The 21614-nt window shown below is 45.9% G+C and overlaps 1 protein-coding gene across 1 annotated transcript in view; it reads right to left on the bottom strand.

The window, feature by feature from the left end:
- Window positions 1–784: 784 nt before the first annotated feature.
- ITGB3 (integrin subunit beta 3) overlaps window positions 785–21614 on the bottom strand; it is a 42147-nt gene continuing 21317 nt past the window's right edge. The window contains exons 11-16 of the mRNA XM_068977490.1: window positions 20300–20729; window positions 13674–13896; window positions 12303–12403; window positions 9896–10015; window positions 2372–2538; window positions 785–887 (exon numbers count right to left, since the gene is read on the bottom strand). Of these exons, the coding sequence (XP_068833591.1) occupies window positions 822–887; window positions 2372–2538; window positions 9896–10015; window positions 12303–12403; window positions 13674–13896; window positions 20300–20729 (1107 nt within the window). The 3' untranslated portion in view covers window positions 785–821. The remainder of the gene's footprint in view (window positions 888–2371; window positions 2539–9895; window positions 10016–12302; window positions 12404–13673; window positions 13897–20299; window positions 20730–21614) is intronic.

Below are 21614 nucleotides of genomic sequence, written 5' to 3'. Positions count from 1 at the left end.
CTTGCCCACTGAGCCATCTGGGAAGCCCCTCCCAGTACCTAGCAAATGTCTATAGCAGTGAAAAGATGGGATGGGAGTCAAAGTGGTGATGCTGGCTAAGGGTGACACACAACTTCTAAAGGAACCTCTAGGGTGGAGCTGCCAATAAGGCAAATCTGAAGGGTTATGAACATGAACGGGGGAGCCCAGGCACCTTAACGCCAGGTCATGCACGTCCCCGCCCCCCACCACCAGCCTTTTTCCCAATAGATCAAAGACTAGACAGCAAAGACAGGCAGGCCTGATGGTTCAGCTTTCCCCTAATGTCTCCCTCAGCCTGAGGGAAGGGACAGGAGACGGAGGCTCAAATGACACAAGGCCTCAAAACCCGGCAGCTCCCACCAGAGCTGCTGAGAGTCAGGCCCGAGAAACAGAAAGACAGGACAAACCAAGGTCCCTCTCTCTGGAACGAGAGTCCTCGGCCCTGCCCTCCTCTTCAAGAGACTGTCCTGAGAAGGAAAGTTGGCTTCCCACTGAGGTAATAAAGAACACCTGCTCAGCAATAGGTCACCCTCAGGTTAAGCAGGAAAACTCCCTGAAGGAAGGAGGCCTTCTGAGGACAAAGACTGAGGAGCTTCGCCCATTTGGGACACAGGTTTTAAATTATATACTCCCCTACACGTATCACACTCACACACACACACACACAGACCCACCTTCTTCCAACCCACCCCACTCCAAGCCCTCAATCCCACCCCACAGTTATTGCCCCCTGTAAACACGAGAGCAGAGACGTCCACAATCCTGGGACAGTCCAACAGCGATCCTGGGATGACTGCTCGTTAAGTGCCCCGGTAGGTGATGTTGGTGAAGGTGGACGTGGCCTCTTTATACAGTGGGTTGTTGGCCTGCAGAGAGAACAGAAACGTGTCTTACAGCAAATTCCTCAATTCTTGTCTATCCTGGGGGTTTACTTGTTATCTGAGAAGTTTACCCACAACACTCTTCTCTGATATACCATCGATGAATAATGTGATGCTTGTAATACTCATACATTTGCTCTTACAGAGGGAATGGGTAGGAAATAAGAGGAGAGAGAAAATGGCATGCCATCCTTCCACCATTCCTGAGGGGTTAAATTCAGCCCATCACTCTTGGGTATCCCCAAACCCTTCAAGATTAGCTTTTAGCCAATATCTATTTCCTCCTTCTCTTCTGAACTCTCTTTCTCCCTTTTGCCCCCCCTTTTTTCTTTGTTGTGACTGTGATAGGGGGTGCAGGCAGAGAAGATAGATGTAGCAGGTGATGATTGGAATACAGAGGTCCATTTTGCTCAAAGGATTCTTAATCTGTTCTCATCTTATCCCTCAAGCCTTGCCCACAAACTGTCACATCAGGAAAGAGACCCTCACTAGGGTTCCCAAACTATTTTCTAAAACAAAGTGACAAATCCCATTAGGTCTAATAGTCCTTAGTGGTAGGTAGCCTCAAGAAACACAACACATTCTCATGTGCCTCAGAGGGTCAGGATTTCTACACTGTCTGAACAGAAACATCTCAATTTCTTGCAATCCTTGAGTTCAAAGGCCTGAGGTCACCATCAGATGGGAACAAACTTTCAACCTAACCTCGGATATTCAATGAAGTCATTCACTTGGAAATCCAGGAAAAAGTTAAAATGTGGAACATGAGCCAGAGGAGAGTAAGCTTAGGTATATAAAAGTTTCTCAATTAAAAGCTTGTTTGATTAAATTCAATCAGGGCAAACTGCAGGGAGCATTCTTTTAAGAGGCTGATACAAAAAGTAATTCCTATCATAACCTAGTTCCCTCCCATAATCAAGGAAGCTGCTAATTTCTCTATATTCAGTTTCTTTATCTATAAAATGGAGATAATAATGTTATCTATCACATAGGGCTGTTACAGGAAGGAAATAAGTTAATGCATAAAAAGCATTTAGGACAGTTCCTGGTACATGGTAAATCTTCAGCTAACAGCAAATGTTAGCTGTTATCATTTGTTTCTGTTTCTGTTGAATGCTTTGGACTTCATCAGTATCTAGTGGATTACTATATGTCCTCAATGTAGGATTCTCAAGTCTTTCTTATCTTACTCACTTGGAGAGTAAGTTTTCTTTTCCCTGCTTCCAGGGCAGAGCTGAGCCCTATCTGTGCTCAGCTGGTGCTCACTGATGTCATAGAGAAAGAATCAGATGGTTTCCAGGAAGCATAATGACAATAGGAGAGTTAGTCCATCTCCCAACTTCCAGAAAAAGGCTAACTGGGAAACTACGGTGCTGGCTGAACCTGGCCTTCCCTACATAAGCATCTTCTACTTCCACTTCAGACTCTTGAACCAACAACTTAAGAAAATGCCCAGCCCGGCCTCTTACAGTGTCCCATTTGGCTCTGGCTCTCTCTTCTTCAAATTTAGCGAACTCCTTCCGGTCATGGATGGTGATGAGGAGCTTCCAGATGAGCAGAGTCGCAAGGCCGATGAGCAGAATGGCCCCCATCACGGATAGCAAGACCACCAGGATGTCAGGGCCCTTGGGACACTCTATCAGGAGAGAGCGCAGAGAGCAGGGTGGTTGGGAATGGAGCAGGAATCATTTGAATTGGTTACAAATGAGATCTTCTCGACAAAGGAATATAGAACTAGAGCATTCTCCAAAGGAAACAGAACTTACAAAATAAGCCTATTAATTTTTAAAAGGAGGGGGTAAAATCCTTAGAGCAGTAATCATCTATCCTGAGTGGTTTAAATCAAAGGTCATTAGCTGGTCATCCACAAGCAGAGTCTTGGTGAGAGTTCACACAAATGTTCATTAAAAATTCGATTTGGGGAGTTTCCTGGTGGTTCAATGGTGGTTAAGGCTCCAAGCACCCAATGCAGGAGCCCAGGTTCAATTCCCAACCAGGGAACTAGATCCCACATGCTGCAACTAGGAGTTCACAAGCCACAGCTAAAGATCCCACAGGTTGCAGTGAAGACCTGGTGCAGCCAAATAAAGAAAACGTTTGATTTTGCTGGCAACATTAATCCAGGAAATTCTCCCCCTAAAATTTCAGATTCTTCTCTTCAGAAAAAAAAAAAAGTCAAAAGATCTAGAAACACTAAACGTAGACTTTTATAGGGTTTCAAACAGCTAGGGCTGAGGAGTAGCTGCCACTTTTAGTCGGAACACACTTTTTTTAGTTTGCCAGACTCCTCACCACTCTTTCTTTTCTGCTTTAAACAGAGGCGAAGTGTGACTTGTCACCGAGTCTGTGCCCCTATGGACTCTGGAGCCAGACTGCCGGGGAATAAATCCTGGCTATGTGATCTTTGATAAATGATATCACCTTTCTGGGTGTCTGTTTTCCGTTTCTCCATCTCTAACAGTAATAGCCCTGATTTCAAAAATGTATTATGAGTAATAGTTAAGGAATAATTAAGGACTTCTCTGGTGGTACAGTGGATAAGAATACACTTGCCAATGCAGGCAACATGAGTTCGATCCCGAGTCCAGGAAGATTCCACATGCGTGGGCAACTAAAAAGTGCACGCACCACAACTACCGAGCCTGCATGCCCAGAGCCAGTGCTCAGCAAGAAGCCTCCACAGTGAGAAGCCCGAACCCTGCAACTGGGGAGTAGCCCCCACTCGCCACAGCTGGAGAAAGCCCATGCACGGCAATGAAGCCCCGCCCAGTGTAGCCAAAATAGATAAGTAAAACAAAAATTTTTTTAATCTTAAAAAAGGAATTCAATCTCTTTAACAAGTGGTGCTGGGAAAACTGGTCAACCACTTGTAAAAGAATGAAACTAGATCACTTTCTAACACCGCACACAAAAATAAACTCAAAATGGATTAAAGATCTAAATGTAAGACCAGAAACTATAAAACTCCTAGAGGAGAATATAGGCAAAACACTCTCAGACATAAATCACAGCAGGATCCTCTATGATCCACCTCCCAGAATTCTGGAAATAAAAGCAAAAATAAACAAATGGGATCTAATTAAAATTAAAAGCTTCTGCACAACAAAGGAAAATATACGCAAGGTGAAAAGACAGCCTTCTGAATGGGAGAAAATAATAGCAAATGAAGCAACTGACAAACAACTAATCTCAAAAATATACAAGCAACTTATGCAGCTCAATTCCAGAAAAATAAACGACCCAATCAAAAAATGGGCCAAAGAACTAAATAGACATTTCTCCAAAGAAGACATACGGATGGCTAACAAACACATGAAAAGATGCTCAACATCACTCATTATCAGAGAAATGCAAATCAAAACCACAATGAGGTACCACTTCACACCAGTCAGAATGGCTGCGATCCAAAAATCTGCAAGCAATAAATGCTGGAGAGGGTGTGGAGAAAAGGGAACCCTCCTACACTGTTGGTGGGAATGCAAACTAGTACAGCCACTATGGAGAACAGTGTGGAGATTCCTTAAAAAATTGCAAATAGAACTACCTTATGACCCAGCAATCCCACTGCTGGGTATACACACCGAGGAAACCAGAATTGAAAGAGACACATGTACCCCAATGTTCATCGCAGCACTGTTTATAATAGCCAGGACATGGAAACAACCTAGATGTCCATCAGCAGATGAATGGATAAGAAAGCTTTGGTACATGTACACAATGGAGTATTACTCAGCCGTTAAAAAGAATTCATTTGAATCAGTTCTGATGAGATGGATGAAACTGGAGCCGATTATACAGAGTGAAGTAAGCCAGAAAGAAAAACACCAATACAGTATACTAACACATATATATGGAATTTAGAAAGATGGCAATGATGACCCTGTATGCAAGACAGGAAAAAAGACACAGCTATGTATAACGGACTTTTGGACTCAGAGAGAGAGGGAGAGGGCGGGATGATTTGGGAGAATGGCATTCTATCATGTATACTATCATGTAAGAATTGAATCGCCAGTCTATGTCTGACGCAGGATACAGCATGCTTGGGGCTGGTGCATGGGGATTACCCACAGAGATGTTATGGGGAGGGAGGTGGGAGGGGGTTTCATGTTTGGGAACACATGTAAGAATTAAAGATTTTAAAATTTAATAAAAAAAAAAAAAAGGAATAATTCAGTTAAATATATTTAAGGACCTCAGAACAGTGCCTGGCACAGAGTCAGAGCTCAATAAATATCAGCTACCGTTATTACTGGTATCCCTGTTATCCGAGGCTATTTTCCCTAATTTATTTACCCAGCTCCTCCTTGAGTTTGAGCTGGGTATCTGAGTTAGTTACCCTAGTTCAGATATTTACAACCCCCCGAGGGCTGGGAACCTAATGACCTTTTTAACATACTTTGAAACTAGGAGGTCTGCCAACCAAGACAATATTTTGGGTTTCTTCCCAAAATATTTAGTCATCTAAAATCCTCACCCTGTTAAGAACCAACTTCCTGTTCAACCCCAGTCAACAACCAACATAAACAGAGGTACGACGTCAGCCCTCTGAGGGCCAAGTTGAGTATGCTCTGAACAGCTCCATTTCCCATAAACCACAGACGTCTGATGAGTGACCTCACTCCAGTAACTTCTCGGGTGTTATATAATTAGGTGTTTGTATATCTGAGTATTGATGGGTCTAAAGAGATGTCACACCTACTTTCCACACTGTCTCCCACCTTCTTCTCTAAACATACACACTATGCTCACCACACATGACCCAAAAACAACCACCACCACAACCCAAGCTGGCTATTTCCTATCCCACCAAATTACAACCTGTCTATAATTAAAGGAATGTCTGGAAAGAGGCTATGAGATCCCAACGTCTGAGTTCCCAGGGATGAAGGGTCCCAGTTCTTCTGGGAAAAGCAGTTATGAATTCTCTGGAAGACTGAGGTAGGGCTGACCCTCAAACTTCAAAGTGGAATCACTTCAATTTTACATGTCAGTATGGCCAGCACAGGTACAAAGCCAAATCTTCAGGGGAAAGATTAAACCTGTTAACTATCTGTCCTAAAAGGGGTGGATGGCAGGTTTCCTGGAAACAGATACAAGACCAGGTGGTCTCTGAAATGCCTTCCCAGCCACAGTGATGATGACCCATGATGGATGATGACCTAAAGGCAGGGACGACTGGGGAGGGTTAGCAGAATCGACAAACAAAAGTACAGGAAGTCCAGTTAAATTAGAATTTCTGATAAATAACAAATAACTTTTTAAGTATGTACCACATCTTGCATAGGACATATTGTACTTTTTTTATTGAAGTATAATTACTTTACAAAGTTGTGTTAGTTTCTGCTGTACAACAAAGTGAAATCAACTATATGTATACATATATCCCCTCCCTCTTGGCCCTCCCTTCCACACAACCCACATCTCAACCCTCTAGGTCATCGCAGAGCACCAAGCTGAGTTCCCTGTGCTATACAGCAGCTTCCTACTAGCTATCTATTTTACGCCTAGTCGTGTATATATTAATATGTCAATCCTAGTCTCCCAACTCGTCTCACCATCCCCTCCCCCGTCATGTCCACATGCCCAGTCTCTGTGTCTCTATTCCCGTCCTGGAAATAGGTTCATCTGGACCACTTTTCTAGATTCTACATATCTGTGTTCATATACAATATTTGTTTTTCTCTTTCTGACTCTTCACTCTGTATGACAGACTCTAGGTCCATCCATATCTCTACAAATGACCCAATTTCATTCCTTTTTTGTGGCTGAGTAATATTCCATTGTACATATGAACCATATCTTCTCCCTGACAAAACTGTAATTCAAAAGGACACATGTCCCCCAGTGCTCCCTGCAACACTATTTTCAATAGCAAGGACATGGGAACAGCCTAAATGTCCAGTGGCAGACATACTGTATTTTATCAGACAACCCTATCTGGAAGCGATGAGGGCCCAGCTCAAAGATCATTCCCTGACCACTTGGCTAATGTCAAACTCTAGTGATGCCCTCTTCATGGCCCCGTAGTGGCTCAGCCCTTCAAAGAGAACATCTGCAAGGGCAAGAGTTAGGGAAGCAAATGAGAATAATCTCCTCCTAGACTGCGGGCCCCAGATGGTACCTTTTACTCAAAACCAGAGCCCCTGAAAATGATTGGAGGCCAGGGTGAGAGGAGAGGCAGAATTTGGAATTCAAGGCCACAGGCTAAGAAATGTAGGTGTGGGGACCTGTCTCCTAATGTGGAGGAAGGGCTATACTGGCAGTAAGGCTGTAAAAAGTCACCCTCCACTCTGTTAACTAGTGATGTGTCACCATCCCAGTTATCACCATCTTTGTTTCCCTGGACTCCAGGCAATAGTTTTCAGTCTCAGAATACCAGGTCAAATGATTTTTGTGCATGCTACAGCAGGAGCACCAGCCAGATTGTTATAGCAAAGAGATGAGGTAATGTTAAACCCCAAAGCAAGAACACACTGCATTTCTGAGCTGAGAAGGGACACAAGTACAGATAGGGTGGGTGTGGAAAAATCCATTTAACCCGTTAACACAGGTGGATGAGAAAGTACGGGCAGTCATGCTGAAACTAACCTACATCTGCTTCCCCAGAGGTAGTGGGTTGGCCAAAAAGTTCATTCGGATTTTTCCATACCGTCCTATGGGAAATCCTGAATGAATTTTTTGGCCAACCCAGTACATACCCAGATTCTTTCCTCTCCACTTTCCCCTGTCAGTGTTCCCTTGAGTCACAAAATAAAACTAAGGTGATACCCTTTCTTTACCTGTCTTCTCCCTTATAAAGGATGAGAGCCCTGGAGAGACAGATAAACAATATCACAAATGGGGACTCCATGCTCTCCTCCACCCACGGGGAGGACAACACCCCCAGTGACATAGACGCAGCCCTTTCCCCACTTTCAACCGCTCCTGTCTTTAAGCAGCCAAAATTCTCCCAACAGATATTAAGATGTATATGAGTCTGCCTGTCTCCTGGGCATAATCCATCCTATGCATTCATTCAAAAACTGTGTATGAAGTATCTTCTCTGTGAATAACTGAGCCAGGTATAGAGATATTATAACAATAGATAAGACAGACACAATTCCTGTGTTCAAGGAACATATAGATTAAAGAAGCAATTTTTTTTCCTTGAGGTTTGTGGGATCTTAGTTCCCCAACCAGGGACCAAACCTGGGCCCCTGGAAATAGAAGCACAGAGTTTTAATCACTGGACCACCAGGGAATTCCCTAAAGAAGCAATATAACAACTTAGCCGGTCTAAAGGGAAGCACAGCGACCCAACGCAGGGGATGCAAGTTCAATGCCTGGTCGGGAAGCCAAGATCCCACATGCCTTGTAGCTAAAAAAACAAAACATAAAATATAAGTAATATTGAAGAAAATTCAATAAAGACTTTCAAAATGGTCCATACCAAAAAAAAAAAAAACTAAAAAAAAAAGCAGTGGGGTGGGGAAGCACAGCTGCTCTGAAAATCAAAGATGTGTACCAAATCTAATCATCAGAATGGATGCTGGAGGAGGTCTGAGATGGCTCACCTGGGAAGTGGTATGTCTAAAACATCGGAGAATATATCGCAATTACCAGGAGCACTAACAATGAACAGAGAGGCATTGGCTTGTAGAAGTAAGACAGGGTTCAGAACTCTGGATTTTTTAACAAGGGAACATACAAAAGTTCAAGAACCACTGCCCTCAAGCAGGGACCAGCAAACAGCCCAGTGAGCCAAATGCGGCTGGCCACCTGTTTTGGTAAACACACTCAGATGCCTTCATTTGCATATAGTCTACGGCTGCCTTCTTGCTACTGTGTCAGAGTTGAGCAGTCACTGCAGAGACCATCTGGTTCACAAACCCTGAAATATGTAACATCTGGCCCTTTACAGAAACAGTTTGCTGGCCCCTGGTCTAAAGAATGATTTGAAGACACTCCTACAGCTGTAAAGAATGTCAAGTGACCAACTGATTTAGCCTCCGCCTTCAGAGATTGTTCCTTCATTCCAGAGAGTTCTGGCCCACCCCTCCCATCCCCCATGCCCACCATACCATAGCCCTTATCCCCCTGCAGTGTCACGAGTGCTTTACATGCCTCTCTCATGCATGGCCTGTGAGTACCACACCTGCCTTATTTACTATTACATCCCCAGCACCTAGCCCATGCCTGATGTATAATAAGTACTCAAAAACACTGTCTAATGATTGGGGCTTTTCCAGCAGTCCAATGGTTAAGATTCCGCCTTCCAGTGCAGGGGGTGCAAGTTCAATCCCTGGTCAGGGAATTAAGATCACACATGCTGAGTGATGTGGTGGGAAAAAAAAAAGTCTAATGATTCACACCTTCATCTGTTGTTTAAGGGAAAGAAAGGAGATAAAGAAAATAAGGGGAAACAAGCAAATCTACTGCACTGGATAGTGACAAACCTGTGGTGGGTGTGTGTATGATACAATGGGCTCTCCTGCCTCCAGAGGGTCCTGAGAGCAAGCATTAACTTTTCAGTGTTGGAGGCAGCCTCAAATCCCTCACCACATCAAATGGCAAAGCTGGTAAGGTGAAAACCTCAAACCTCAGGCCTTCCTCTGAAGCAGCAAGCAGGTTGTTCCTGGCAACCATTTAACTCTTAGTAGAGCAGATGCCATGTGCTTAAAAGTGCTAGAATTTAAATTTCTTACTTCTTCTTTACAACGTCACCTAAAAAAACACCAGGCTATCATCTGTTCCTTGATGAGCTTCACACCTACCCTCTTCTTCTCCTTACCCACCTTCTTATTCTTCTATCTCCTCAATTAGCAGGTCATCTTCTTGCTAATGTCTTTATTTATATACCCCACACTGAGATGACAAGCCCTGATCTATCACTTGTAACATCAGGTTTCACCTGGATGTTCTTTTTAAGAGGAGTGATGGATGGAACTAACTGTCTAATATTGGTCTCACTCTCCCTTGGGGAAGGGTCGGGACCCTCGGGGTTCACTCACCTGGCTCTTCCACCACATACAAAATGGACTTTCCACTGGAGTCTTCGTAGTACTGGAATCTGACGACACAGTCATCCTCATTCTTGTAGGTACAATTCACAGCATCCTTGCCAGTGTCCTCTGGGAGAGGAGGCAAGATGGGAGAATGAAAAACAGGTCAATCCCTGAAAGACAGAGCCACCCCAAATCCAGTCCTGAGACTTCTGGGAAAGCATGTGACAGGAAACCCTATGTCTGACATTAGGCAGTATGCTCAGAGATGGCTGTCGTGCCTGGCAATTGCTTCTAGATGACTCTCACTGCTATATTAGTACTTTGTCCCTCACAAAGTACTTTTTGGTTCTTATTCCTTCCTCTGGAAGGGATATGACATAACAGTATTACAGTCTGATTCAAAGCCTGGCTCTATCACCTCCCAGCTGTGTGATCTTGGGTAAGTTACCTGACCTCATCGAATCTCTTTCTTCTTCTATAGCAGAAAAGATACCTTCACTCACAAGGATGGTTGAGAATCAAACAGCATAAACCACCTAACACACAGTGGGTGTTCTCTTTCCTCTCTTTCCTCTCTCTGTTTGCTCAATGATTCCCAATAGTTTGCTTACTCAAGCCTTAGATTTCTTCTATTTCTGCTTTCTATCTGGTGTTCCTCCCCAGAGCCATCTCTTTTTCTCTGATTCTCATCATGTCTTGTTGGCTTCATCCCTTCCAATTCTAAAACCTGTTATTCTGACTGTGATACTATGGGTTACCCTCCACCAACTGCGCTATGCCCTCCACCAGCTTCGCAATGCCCTCCACCAGCTTTAGCAGATGGATAAATCTGACACATGATGAGATTAAGCAAGTGTACCAAGGTCACACAGCAAACAAGTGATGGAGCAGGACTAGGACATGAGTCTCAAACCACATCCTACAGAGCCTTCAGTAAACCAGTGGTATTACAGGACAATGCAAAGAGTAAGGATTTCAGGATTTAGTTCCAACCTTAGCTCACCACTAACTTGCTTTGTGAAAGTGACAACTTTCTTGAGATTCAATTTTCTTATCCTCAAAAATGAAGTTAACAATAGGACTAAGTTCTACGTTACTAGGTTATTGGGAGAAGAATAAGATAATGTGCACAAAAAGATACTTTTGTCATTTGTATGTTATACAATTCCATACAAAGAAGCATTTATTTTTATGATTATCATGGTGGAGGATGGGGGTATTTATCGACTAACTTGTGATACTCATCTAGGCTAGATGATAAAAATCTCTCCTATCAGCAGCCTCTTCCATCTAAGCTAATCATAGCAAGCCTGGTCTCCTCCAGAGGAAAAACTGCCTTTTCAAATTCAATTCCCAAATCACTATTACTCCAGACCCACTTCAGACATTAGCCAAAGGATCTAGAAATCTGACTCTTTCCCAAAGCACCCCCACCCTGAAGCTGGCTGGCTAGCTGTGTCTTCCTGTGGCTCCCCCTGAACAGGTGTTCCTTCCTTCATGTGAGATCACTATCTCTCAGCATCGCCCACTGTCTAACTGACCTAGATAACTACATCAGATATGTGACAGCAGCAAAGAGCAACTCCTTTTAAATCAAGATGAAGCACAAACCAGAATAACTGCAGGCAAGTTTGTTCCTCACTGTATTTCTGCTCCCAAGAGCCAAAAGGACTTCAGGCTAATAATTCTGGCTCCAAATCCATAAAGGTGAAGGTTTCCCTCTGTATCTGCAGACCTGTATGCTGGACCTCGCTTAACATGCTGAGGTAAATGTGTGTGTTCAGCCGTTCAGTCGTGTCCCACTCTTTGCAGCCCCATGGACTGAAGCCCACCAGGCTCCTCTGTCCATGGAATTTTCCAGGCAAGAATACTGGAGTGAGTTGCCATTTCCTATTTATTCTAGAGGATCTTCCCAACCCAGGACTCGAATCCATGTCTCTTGCATCTTCTGCATTGGCAGGCAGATTCTTTACCACTGAGCCACCTGGAATCCCCTTAGTAAATGCTTACTGGCCTACCAAACTAAGATTATCATGGGCAACTACTTCTTCACTCTGTGCCTCAGTTTCTTCACCTGTAAAATGGGGTACATCATCTTTCTTTCCTTGGGGTAGTAAAGCTAGGGTTGCCAGATTTATACATACTTTAAAAGTTCTTTGCAGGATTTTGCTGAGCCCATGGGCTCTATGAAGTAAAAGGGGAGGGGACTGCTGAACACATTAGCAGACATGCAGAAAGACTCTCAGGGAAGCTAGCTTTTAGGAAGGAACTACTGTGTATCAGGCCTGCACAGTATACCTTTGAGGTAGGAATTACTCTTCCATTTTACAGATGAGAGTTGGATAGCTTCTGGGGTTAAACTGGAAAAATCTAGAACGTGGGTGTGCATAACTCTATGGCTTGCTGAACTTACTAAGTTCCTTCACAGGCTCAATCTCATCACGACAATAACGGTTGCAGGTATTTTTCTTGTTGAGGGCTCCCCGGTTAAACTTCTTACATTCCACACACTCCCTAAAAGAGAGGGGACACAGGGGTGAAGGCAGGGAAGGAAGACCCCTAAGTGTGCTACAGTCTGGCTCTGCCTGCCATATACCCAGAAAGTTGCTCCCCACACACACCAGAAAACAGACACAGAAAGAAAAACATTTGTAAGACAACCCTGGGGGACCAGAAATTCACATCTGGAGTTCAGGGGTGGGACTGCCCTCCTGACTGATAGGTAAGGCTAGGTAGGCAGAGGCCTCCAGGAACTTTATTAAACTTCTTTATGTCCTATCCAAGACTGTGACAGGAGGGCGAACTCTATGTCACTTCTGGGAGCCCTAAAGTCTCATAATTTGGGGGCCTGGAGCAAAACAAAAATGTCAGTCCCTTATTCAAAAATTAGTAGGGGGCTTCCCTGGTGGTCCAGCGGTTGGGAGTCTGCTGACAATGCAGGGGACACAGGTTCGATCCTTGGTCCAGGAAGATCCCACATAACACAAGGCAGCTAAGTCCTTGCGCCACAACTACTGAGCCCGCCTGCTGCAACTGCTAAAGCCTGTGCACCCTAGAGCCTGAGCTCTGCAACAAGAGAAGACACGGCAGTGAAAAGCCCACACGCCACAACTAAGGAGTAGCCTCTGCTCACCACAAGTAGAGAAAGCCCTTGTGCAGCAATGAAGACCCGGTATGGCCATAAATAAATAAATAAATTTTCTTTAAATTAGGAAGAATTTCAAAACAGTGGTAGCAGAGCATTAAACAAAATGCGAGGCCCTTCTAAGCACAGGGTGCTGTACAAATGTGCAGGTTGCACACCCATGAGTCCAGCCAGGCTAAAGTAGTAAGAGAAAGAGTGGGGCCATGCACCAGGGTTGATGGGGCTTCCTCTGCCCCGAGATGAATGATGTTTGTAGTGGTGAATGTCTCCTGTTTCACACAGTAGCCTTCATAATGCCAGCCCCACATCCTTCACAAAATCAGAACCTCAGCACTGGAACATTCCCCAGGAGTTATCTGGTTTAGCCTTCCTCCCAACTCAGGGATTCAGGATCCCACCTAAAAGAGAGGTTTCTCCAACTGCAGTCCAGCTGGTACCACTCTGTCTCCTTCACCCTGGCTCTATCTCCAGCTTTCCCTCAAGTTTACAATGGAAAGATGAAAGCTAGTCATTTGCTAGAACAGACTCCTGTCTCTCTAAAGCTCTGGTGAGTAAGGGACAGAACCTGCACAGTATGGGGGACCCTCTTCCCTATCCCAGACACCCAACTCTCTCCAACTCACGTCTCTGCCCACTCACTTCTTAAAGGTGCAGGCATCAGGGCAGGTGGGACACTTCTCACAGGTGTCCCCATAGGAGCCAGGCTGGATGCAGACACAGCTGCCGCACTCGCACTTGCCCCGCCCGCTGCACAGCAACCCGTTGCTGGACATGCAGGTATCCGTGCGTGTGGTACAGTTGCAGTAGTAGCCGGTCCAGTCGGAGTCACACAGGCAGTCCCCACAGCTGCACTGGCCATGGCCTGCAAACACACAGCCCAAGGGGGCAGACCAGTCAGTGAGGCCCCCCCCCAGGACGGTATTCGGGGCTTTACCCCTCATCACCCTTTCACATCACCACGCTTTTGCCTCCACACTGAGCCATTCACCGTCTTCTACACTGTTATAGCCTCATGCTTCTCTGCCTGCCGTTCCCTCTGTTTAGATGCCCTTTCATCCTGAGACCGCTACTGAACTCCTCCTCATCCTTTAAAGCCCAACTCCAATGTTCCTTCCCCTCTGTAACTTTTTTCTGACCTCCCCAGGCCAAATCAACTGTTGTGGGGACAGCTGTATTCTCCCAGTACTTATAGATACCTTTATTTCAACCCTGATGTTCAACCCATTTGCTTGCTTATCTGTTTCTTTCTGGATTGTGAGCTCCCTGATGGGGCAGCACATATTATATTCATTATATTCATTTTTCCATCAATAGTGATTAGTATAAAATCTGATACACAGTAGGTGTACAACTAATGCAATTTCTTATTTATCTATTCATTCAACAAATATTTACTGAGCTCATACCACATCCTGAGCACTGGGGACTCAACAGTGAACAAGACAGGCAAGATCCCTACTGTCATAGATCTTACCTCCTCTAGTTAAATTCCTAGAAAATACACATAAACCTTCGCCAACATATGCCCTTCACTGTATTATCATAGTTTGCAAAGAGCCACCAGCCTTACTAGGAAAGACTTATTTGCTTCCCTAGCTGAGTATAGCAAGAGGAGAGAGAGATGGGGTGAGGGTAGGGGTTAGACTGCTTAAATGCAGGCATTAACTCTCAACACTATATTCCCCTAATATTCATTTACCAAGGCTTTAAAACTTGGCTCCTAAATCTTGTAGAAAGGTGACTCATTCTCCAGGACTCTGAATCAGGAAGAAGTGGATGAATAATAAAAATCTGATTGTTAATCAGAGGAAAGGCAGGGAGCAAGGGGGAAGTAACATGAATTGATCTGAAAACCAAACCATTGTGTGAGCAGATGGGCCCCAAGATGGTGGAGGAGACGATGGTACACAGCCAGGCTCAAATAGCAATGAGCTGGCACAGCCCCTGCTACCCAGTGACCCCGGGGGTCCGATTAATATCTCTTGGCCACTATAGGTCCCTCTGGCTGGTATCACCCACTAAAGGATGAGTGATACCAGCATAATCCTCTGGGAACCACAATGGCATTCAAGGCTCAGACACACCTTCACTGTGTGTCTGTTTCCCAAGAAAGATGGGAAACATAACCTCAGTAACCCCAGCTGCCAAATATTGGGTTGGCCAAACAGCTCATTGGGGTTTTTCCATATCATCTTATGGTAAAAACCCAAATGAACTTTCAGCCAACCTAATACATCTAGAGCAGCTGTCCCCAGTCTTTTTGGCACCATGGTCAAAAGTGGAAGACATCATGTTTTCATGGAAGACAATTTTTCCACAGGCTGGGGGAGAAGGATGGTTTTGTAATGATCCAAGCCTGGTACATTTATTCTCCACTTTGTTTCTAATATTACTACATCAGCTCCACCTGAGATCATCACCTTAGATCCTGAAGATCAGGAACCCCTTATCTAGAGAGCAGAGATAGTGGGCTGGTAGAAGGATGAAGAAAGAAGATAGACTGCATTTTGAGGTTGGGTTCCCTGTAAGTATGACTTGTGGTGAGAATTCTTGTCCCAGTGACTTCCTGGGGACGCAGAAGGGAAGGAGGGAAGCAGGATAGGGAAGGAGTCAAATGCTCACAGGGGGACTTCCCTGGCAGTCCAATGGTTAAGATATCGCCTTCCAACGCAAGGAGAGCAGGTTCAATCCCTGTTTGGGGAGCTAAGATCCCACATGTCCAGTGGCCAAAAAACCCAAAGGCAATACTGTAACAAAGTCAATAAAGACTTTAAAAATGGTCCACATCAAAAAAAAAGCTGGCAGGAATGTGGTCTCAGCCTGACAACTCCCCTCAGCTTGATCCCACGGCAGGCTGATGGGCATGACCAGCACCACAGCAACCTTGAGGCAAAGGGACTGGCCTTGTGTAAGCCCTTGTCCACCAGTCACTAGCCAAGGTCTGAGGGCCATCCAGCTCTTGTCAGCTGAAAATAATTCTCCAGAGAAGGTACAGTTGTGAGGTATTCCCAGCAGCCGTACCAGCGGCAGGGGGATGGGTGGGCCAGCCAGCAGAGTGGGACCCCCACAGTGTCCGCTACACCCAGCTTTTGACCATGCCTCCTGGATAAGGAAAAGCGGACCCCACAGAGGCCTGGCAGCACTCAGAGGCCTCAGTCTCCTCAGAAACCCTCGTCTCATAGTGTTTCCTTTGTGAGGCTAAACAAAGTGATCTTTGAGAAGACGGCCCACAGGCCAGCCCGGGAGTAAGGTTGGGAGTGGACAGTGGCAGGCCAGCGCCAGCAGGCTGGCTCCAAGGCTCCGGCAGGGTCAAGCTTTAAAAGGAAGCCAAAGTGCGGTAATGTCACAGGACTGGCATCCCTCCAGCAAAAGCGGTTCACAGGAAAGTCAGGGGAGGAGGGTGGAAAATGAAAAGGAAACGTGAGAAAAAGGAGGGAGAGAAAGAAGGTGGCCCGGGAGGTGTGGGGGAGGGGGCGGAAAGGGAGGAGCAGGGGTCTCAGGACAGAGGTCAGGCAGCCACTCCCCCATACAGTTTGACCTTCTGGGCTGACACATCACTCCACTGCCCTCCTCTATGGGCCAGCCCTTTCTCTGACTTCCCACCTTCTCCATGAAGCCCCCCAGGGCTCCCCTGTCCACAGTGAGTCTCTCTATAACACTCACTGAGGACACTTCACTTCTGGGATCTAGCAGGTTCTGCCTTGTGCTGTGAATTCTCCTTGGATAAGTTTATGAAAAAACTGTCTTATTCATGCTTCTCTCTCTTTTTCTTTTTTTGGCTATGCCAGGTCATAGTTGCGGCATGAAGACTCGTAGTTGCGGTCTGCACGATTTAGTTCCCTGACCAGGGATCGAACCCGGGTCGCCCTGCATTGGGAGTTTGGAATCTTAACAACTGAACCACCAAGGAAGTCCCTTATTCATGCCTCTCTGTCCCACAACACTATGGCACACAGCACAGAACCTGGCTCACATGGGCACCTGATCAGCGTTCACATGAGAGAGTCAATTCCTAGGCAGGTTGATAAGAAGCCCGGGGGTCCCCAAGGAGACGGGGATCTGGAATTCTCAAGGAGGAGGAAAGGACAAACTTTTTTTCCCTCTACATTCTTTAGGATTATGTATCAATAATGTATCCTGCTTGAGGACAGTTTCTGGGAAAAAACCTTGATGTGACAGGGGAAGAATCCCTTGAGGACAAGGATGCACACGCCCTGATGTTTGAGGGGTGCTGATAACATGCAACCACAAAGACCATGCCTCCAGTGGGGAGGAGGGGACAGGGACAGCCAGGGGCTGAGACCATGGCCAAGTCACTGCACTCCCGAGACCCTGCTTGAGCAAAGAACAGAGCAGGCCAGCAGCTCTAGGCAGGGAGGGACAAGGATAAGCTGGGCTATAAGCCCCGCCAGGTCAGGAACCACACATGACCCCTTTGCACTCATGTGGACCGAGGACCTGGCACAGAGCAGGTGTTCAGCGAGCATGTGTCCCTGGAGGATGTGATAACGGCAACAGAGGGTCCAGACCTGAGGCCGGCGGGCACCCAACACCCTGGCAGGAAGGGAGAGGGAGGCCTCAGAGCTGCAGTGGCTGCCTGGGCTTCCCTCGTGTGATGGGCCGGAGCTCACTGGGGACGAGCTGTTCCTGTGCAGCTGGGAGGCAGGAATAAGGGCTGCTGACCCAGGGCCTTTGTTCTGCGGCTTCAGTGGGGCGGGCAGCCAAAGGAAACACACTCTGGCTGGGATTCCTCCCGCATGCCCCACATCAGACCAGGAACAATGAGCCCATAGAGTAGCAGCGGGCCTCCCTCCCACCCTGGTGCCGTCATGGTCTGTATGTAAGCCTCTCCTAGGGGGAACTTTTTTTCCCTCAGTCCCAGCCTTCTCCTTATGTGTCTCCCACGTCAAACTTAACCATTCCCTTTGGTGCCTTGAATATGACGTGTGTGTGTTTAGTCGCTCAGTTGTGTCCGACTCTTTGCAAGCCGGTGGTCTGTAGCCCGCTAGGCTCCTCTGTCCATGGGATTCTCCAGGCAAGAATACTGGAGTGGGTTGCCATGCCCTCCTCCAGGGGATCTTCCCAACCCAGGGATCGAACCCAGGTCTCCCGCCTTGCAGACGGATTCTTTACTGTCTGAGCCACCAGGGAGCCCTACTGTTAAATATTAGAAGGCAGCAGTCCCCAACCATTTTAGCACCAGGGATGGGTTTCACAGAAGACAATTTTTCCATGGACTGGGGTTGGGGGGGATGGTTTGGGGATGATTCAAGAGCATTCCATTTATTCTGCCCTTTATTTCTATTATTAATCCATCAGCTCCACCTCAGATTATCGGGCATTGGATCCTGGATGTTGGGGACCCCTGTGAGAAGGCACCGAAACTCTTGCCTCACTCCTGAATTCAAATTGCTGGGTGTGTCTGTGTGTCCGTGCATATCTGATCTCTTTCCCCTAACCTCTCTCATATCAATTTTTTGTTATAAGAAGACATTTAATTTGATCAGTCTCAAATGCTATAAAATATTACCGCAAATTGAAGATTTTTAACATTCTAGGAACAGTATTCCTTTTCTCTGATATCATTTTTCTCTAGTCTCTCAAATTTTGTTGACTTGAGTAAACAATGTTGTAGGTAATAGATAGAAGCCATTTTTATATTACTTGGGTACACTTTAGAATGACACACACTTACCTTTCTCATCAAGCTTTCCTCAAGGCCAATGTTAAAGTGAACACGTGGGTAGATTAGCTCCGCTGGTTAGAACCCCAGCGCAAGCGAAGCCCATCTGGGTCATAGGCTTGATGACCCCAGAACCCAGGGATACTCTCTGTTCAATTGGCCACACAATACAACTGCAAACTGGTCCCAACCAAACTGCAGATATCTTCAGTCTCTCTCTCACAGTGGGGATTAAGCCACAGTGACTACCGCCCAGCAAAAATGTATCCCTAGTGCTCAGGAACAACTCAGACTGCCTGACTGCCTCTGGGAGTGTTGTCAGTGTGTCTGCAGATAAGGATCATGTTAACTTAGTTGGACTTCTAGCTAGGGAAGTACCCCAGGAGTGGGCTTTGGGGTAAGCAGAAACCAGCTTGAGAGTATCATGGGCCTCAAGATTTTACTGAATTTTGTAATGAGGTAGACAACAATTCAGCATCCTGCAGGTAGGAGGATTCAAACTCATAGTCCCCAGCCTGCAGTCTGGGACTGTCTGCGGCAGCCTGCAGTCTGGGACTGTCTGCGGCAGCACCCCCAAAAACCATCTGTGCTGTGCAATACGGTGGCAACTAGCCACACATGGCTCCTGAGGAACACAGAAACTAACTTTTTTTATTTAATTTGATTTAAACTTTGTACTTAAGCTTTCATTAAACTTGATTCATTTAAATTTAAATAGCCACCATTTTGGACTGTAGAGATCTAGAGTACAAAAAGTAATAATATACCAACAGTGATAATAAAATAGTACCAACACTTAATAAGAGTACCAACACTTAATAGTACCAACACTTACTATTTTTCAGTCACTCTCCTAAGTGTACTGGCTCATTAAATGTGCTCCAATATCTTGCAAAGACACTACTTATTTTCCACATGTTGTGTGATGAAAATATAAATTCATGTAAAATAATCATTACTAACTTCATTACATATTCTGACATCGTGTAGTTTCCAAACCTATGTATACTAAAATTCTAATTAGCATTAGTCAGTGATTTTTTTTTTTTAAGTGAAAAAAAGGGTTGGAGGACTTTCCTGGTGGTCCAGTGGTTAAGACTCCACTCTTCCAATGTGGGGGAGGGGGGCAAGTTTCGATCCCTAGTCGAAGAACTAAACTAAGATACCACATGGTGTGGCAAAAAAAAAAAAACTTTTTTAATTTAAAAAAGGGGTTGATTCATATCCTCGAAAAGATTAGAAACCAGTGACTTAAAATGTGAGCTGAAGGGCAAATGAGAGAAAAGAAAAAAACTATCTTGACTTTCAATTTTCCCCACTCTTTCCCACCCTCTTTTAAGAGAGAAGCCCCCTGAAAGCAGACACTCATTTCCTTCCTTCGCGAAAGGACAGAGGGAGCTGAGGGGAATTAAGGAGAACCTCGCTTCTGTTTCCTGCCCTTGGAGTGGAACACCATCAGCTCCCTCTGCCCCTGAGCCACCCTGTGCCCACCTCAAGCCCTAGCCTGCATCCATTTCCAGAGGCTGCAGATGCGTGAGTGTGTGTGGGTACCAGGATGGAAGGCATGTGCAATTCCACTCACCTGAGCACATCTCCCCCTTGTAGCGGACACAGGAGAAGTCATCACACTCACAGTACTTGCCCGTGATCTTGCCAAAGTCACTGCTGTGGCAGACACACTGGCCACAGAGACACTCGCCCCGCTGGCTGCAGATGGGCTGGCCCTCCCGGGGGCTGCACTCGTCCTGCTGCGAGGGGCGGTAGTCCTCTTCCGAGCACTCGCACTGGGACCCCAGCCAGCCAGGCCCACAGCGGCAGACCCCACACTCAAAGGTCCCATTGCCATTGTTGCAGCGGTGGCTGTAAGGCTCAGCCTCAGCCTGGCAGGCACAGTCACAGTCGAAAGTGACCTGCACAGTAAGGCTGTCTTTGAAGCCCACAGGCTTGATGGTGAAGGACTTCTCCTTCTTCTGGGGACAGCCACGCACTTTGGCCTCAATGCTGAAGCTCACCTGGACGGAAAGTAAGATCGTGTTCAGACACAGGGGACCCTGTTGACACTCCAGCGCTGGAGGGAAAGAAGCTGTTCCCTGCCCTTCCCAGGAATACTCAAACTGGGTGTCCTGTTCCCCGCAAGCCAAAGTTCCTCAGCTTTGCCACTACCAGGGTCTGCAAAGCCAAAGCAAGACCTGGGGACAGTTGTGCCATTGTGACCTGCTGGTTGGGTGCAGACATGGCTTATAATCACAAGATAGCTTTTTTTTAAAAAAATAAATAAACCAGTTCAAGCAGAGCAGAACCTATGATCTTATAAACACTCTGTCTTTGGCCAACTAAACTAGCTGATTACATAATATCAAGGTACACAAAGCACTATTTTGTGGCATTGTATGGTAACCCTGGGGCTTCCCGGGTGGCTCAGTGGTAAAGAATCTGCCTGCCAATATAGGAGATGAAAGAGACACGGGTTGAGTCCCTGGGTGGAGAAGATCCCCTGGAGAAGGAAATGGCAACCTGCTTCAGTATTCTTGCCTGGAAAATCCTATGGACAGAGGAGTCTGGTGGGGCTACAGTCAATGGGGCCACAAAAGAATCAGACATGACAGCAACTAAACAGCAACAACGGTAACCCTAACCCTAACCTATACAGTGTCACATAGTGGCCAACCTCAGGCTCAAGACCTACTGTTCAATTTCTTTATAGTTTTTGTTGTTCTTTATTTATTTATTTATTTTGGTCCCGCCTTGCAGCATGCAAGATCTTAATTCCCCAACCAAGGATCGAAACCATGCGTGCTGCAGTGGAAGCCCAGAGTGATAACCACCAGACTACCAGGGAGATCCCTGTTCAATTTCCATATGACATTTCATCACTTGTGCAATCAAACATGTTTCAG

The sequence above is a fragment of the Capricornis sumatraensis genome, chromosome 8 (assembly GCF_032405125.1).
Source record: "Capricornis sumatraensis isolate serow.1 chromosome 8, serow.2, whole genome shotgun sequence".
NCBI classification, from domain to species: domain Eukaryota; kingdom Metazoa; phylum Chordata; class Mammalia; order Artiodactyla; family Bovidae; genus Capricornis; species Capricornis sumatraensis.
This window is presented reverse-complemented; position numbering and strand designations above follow the sequence as displayed.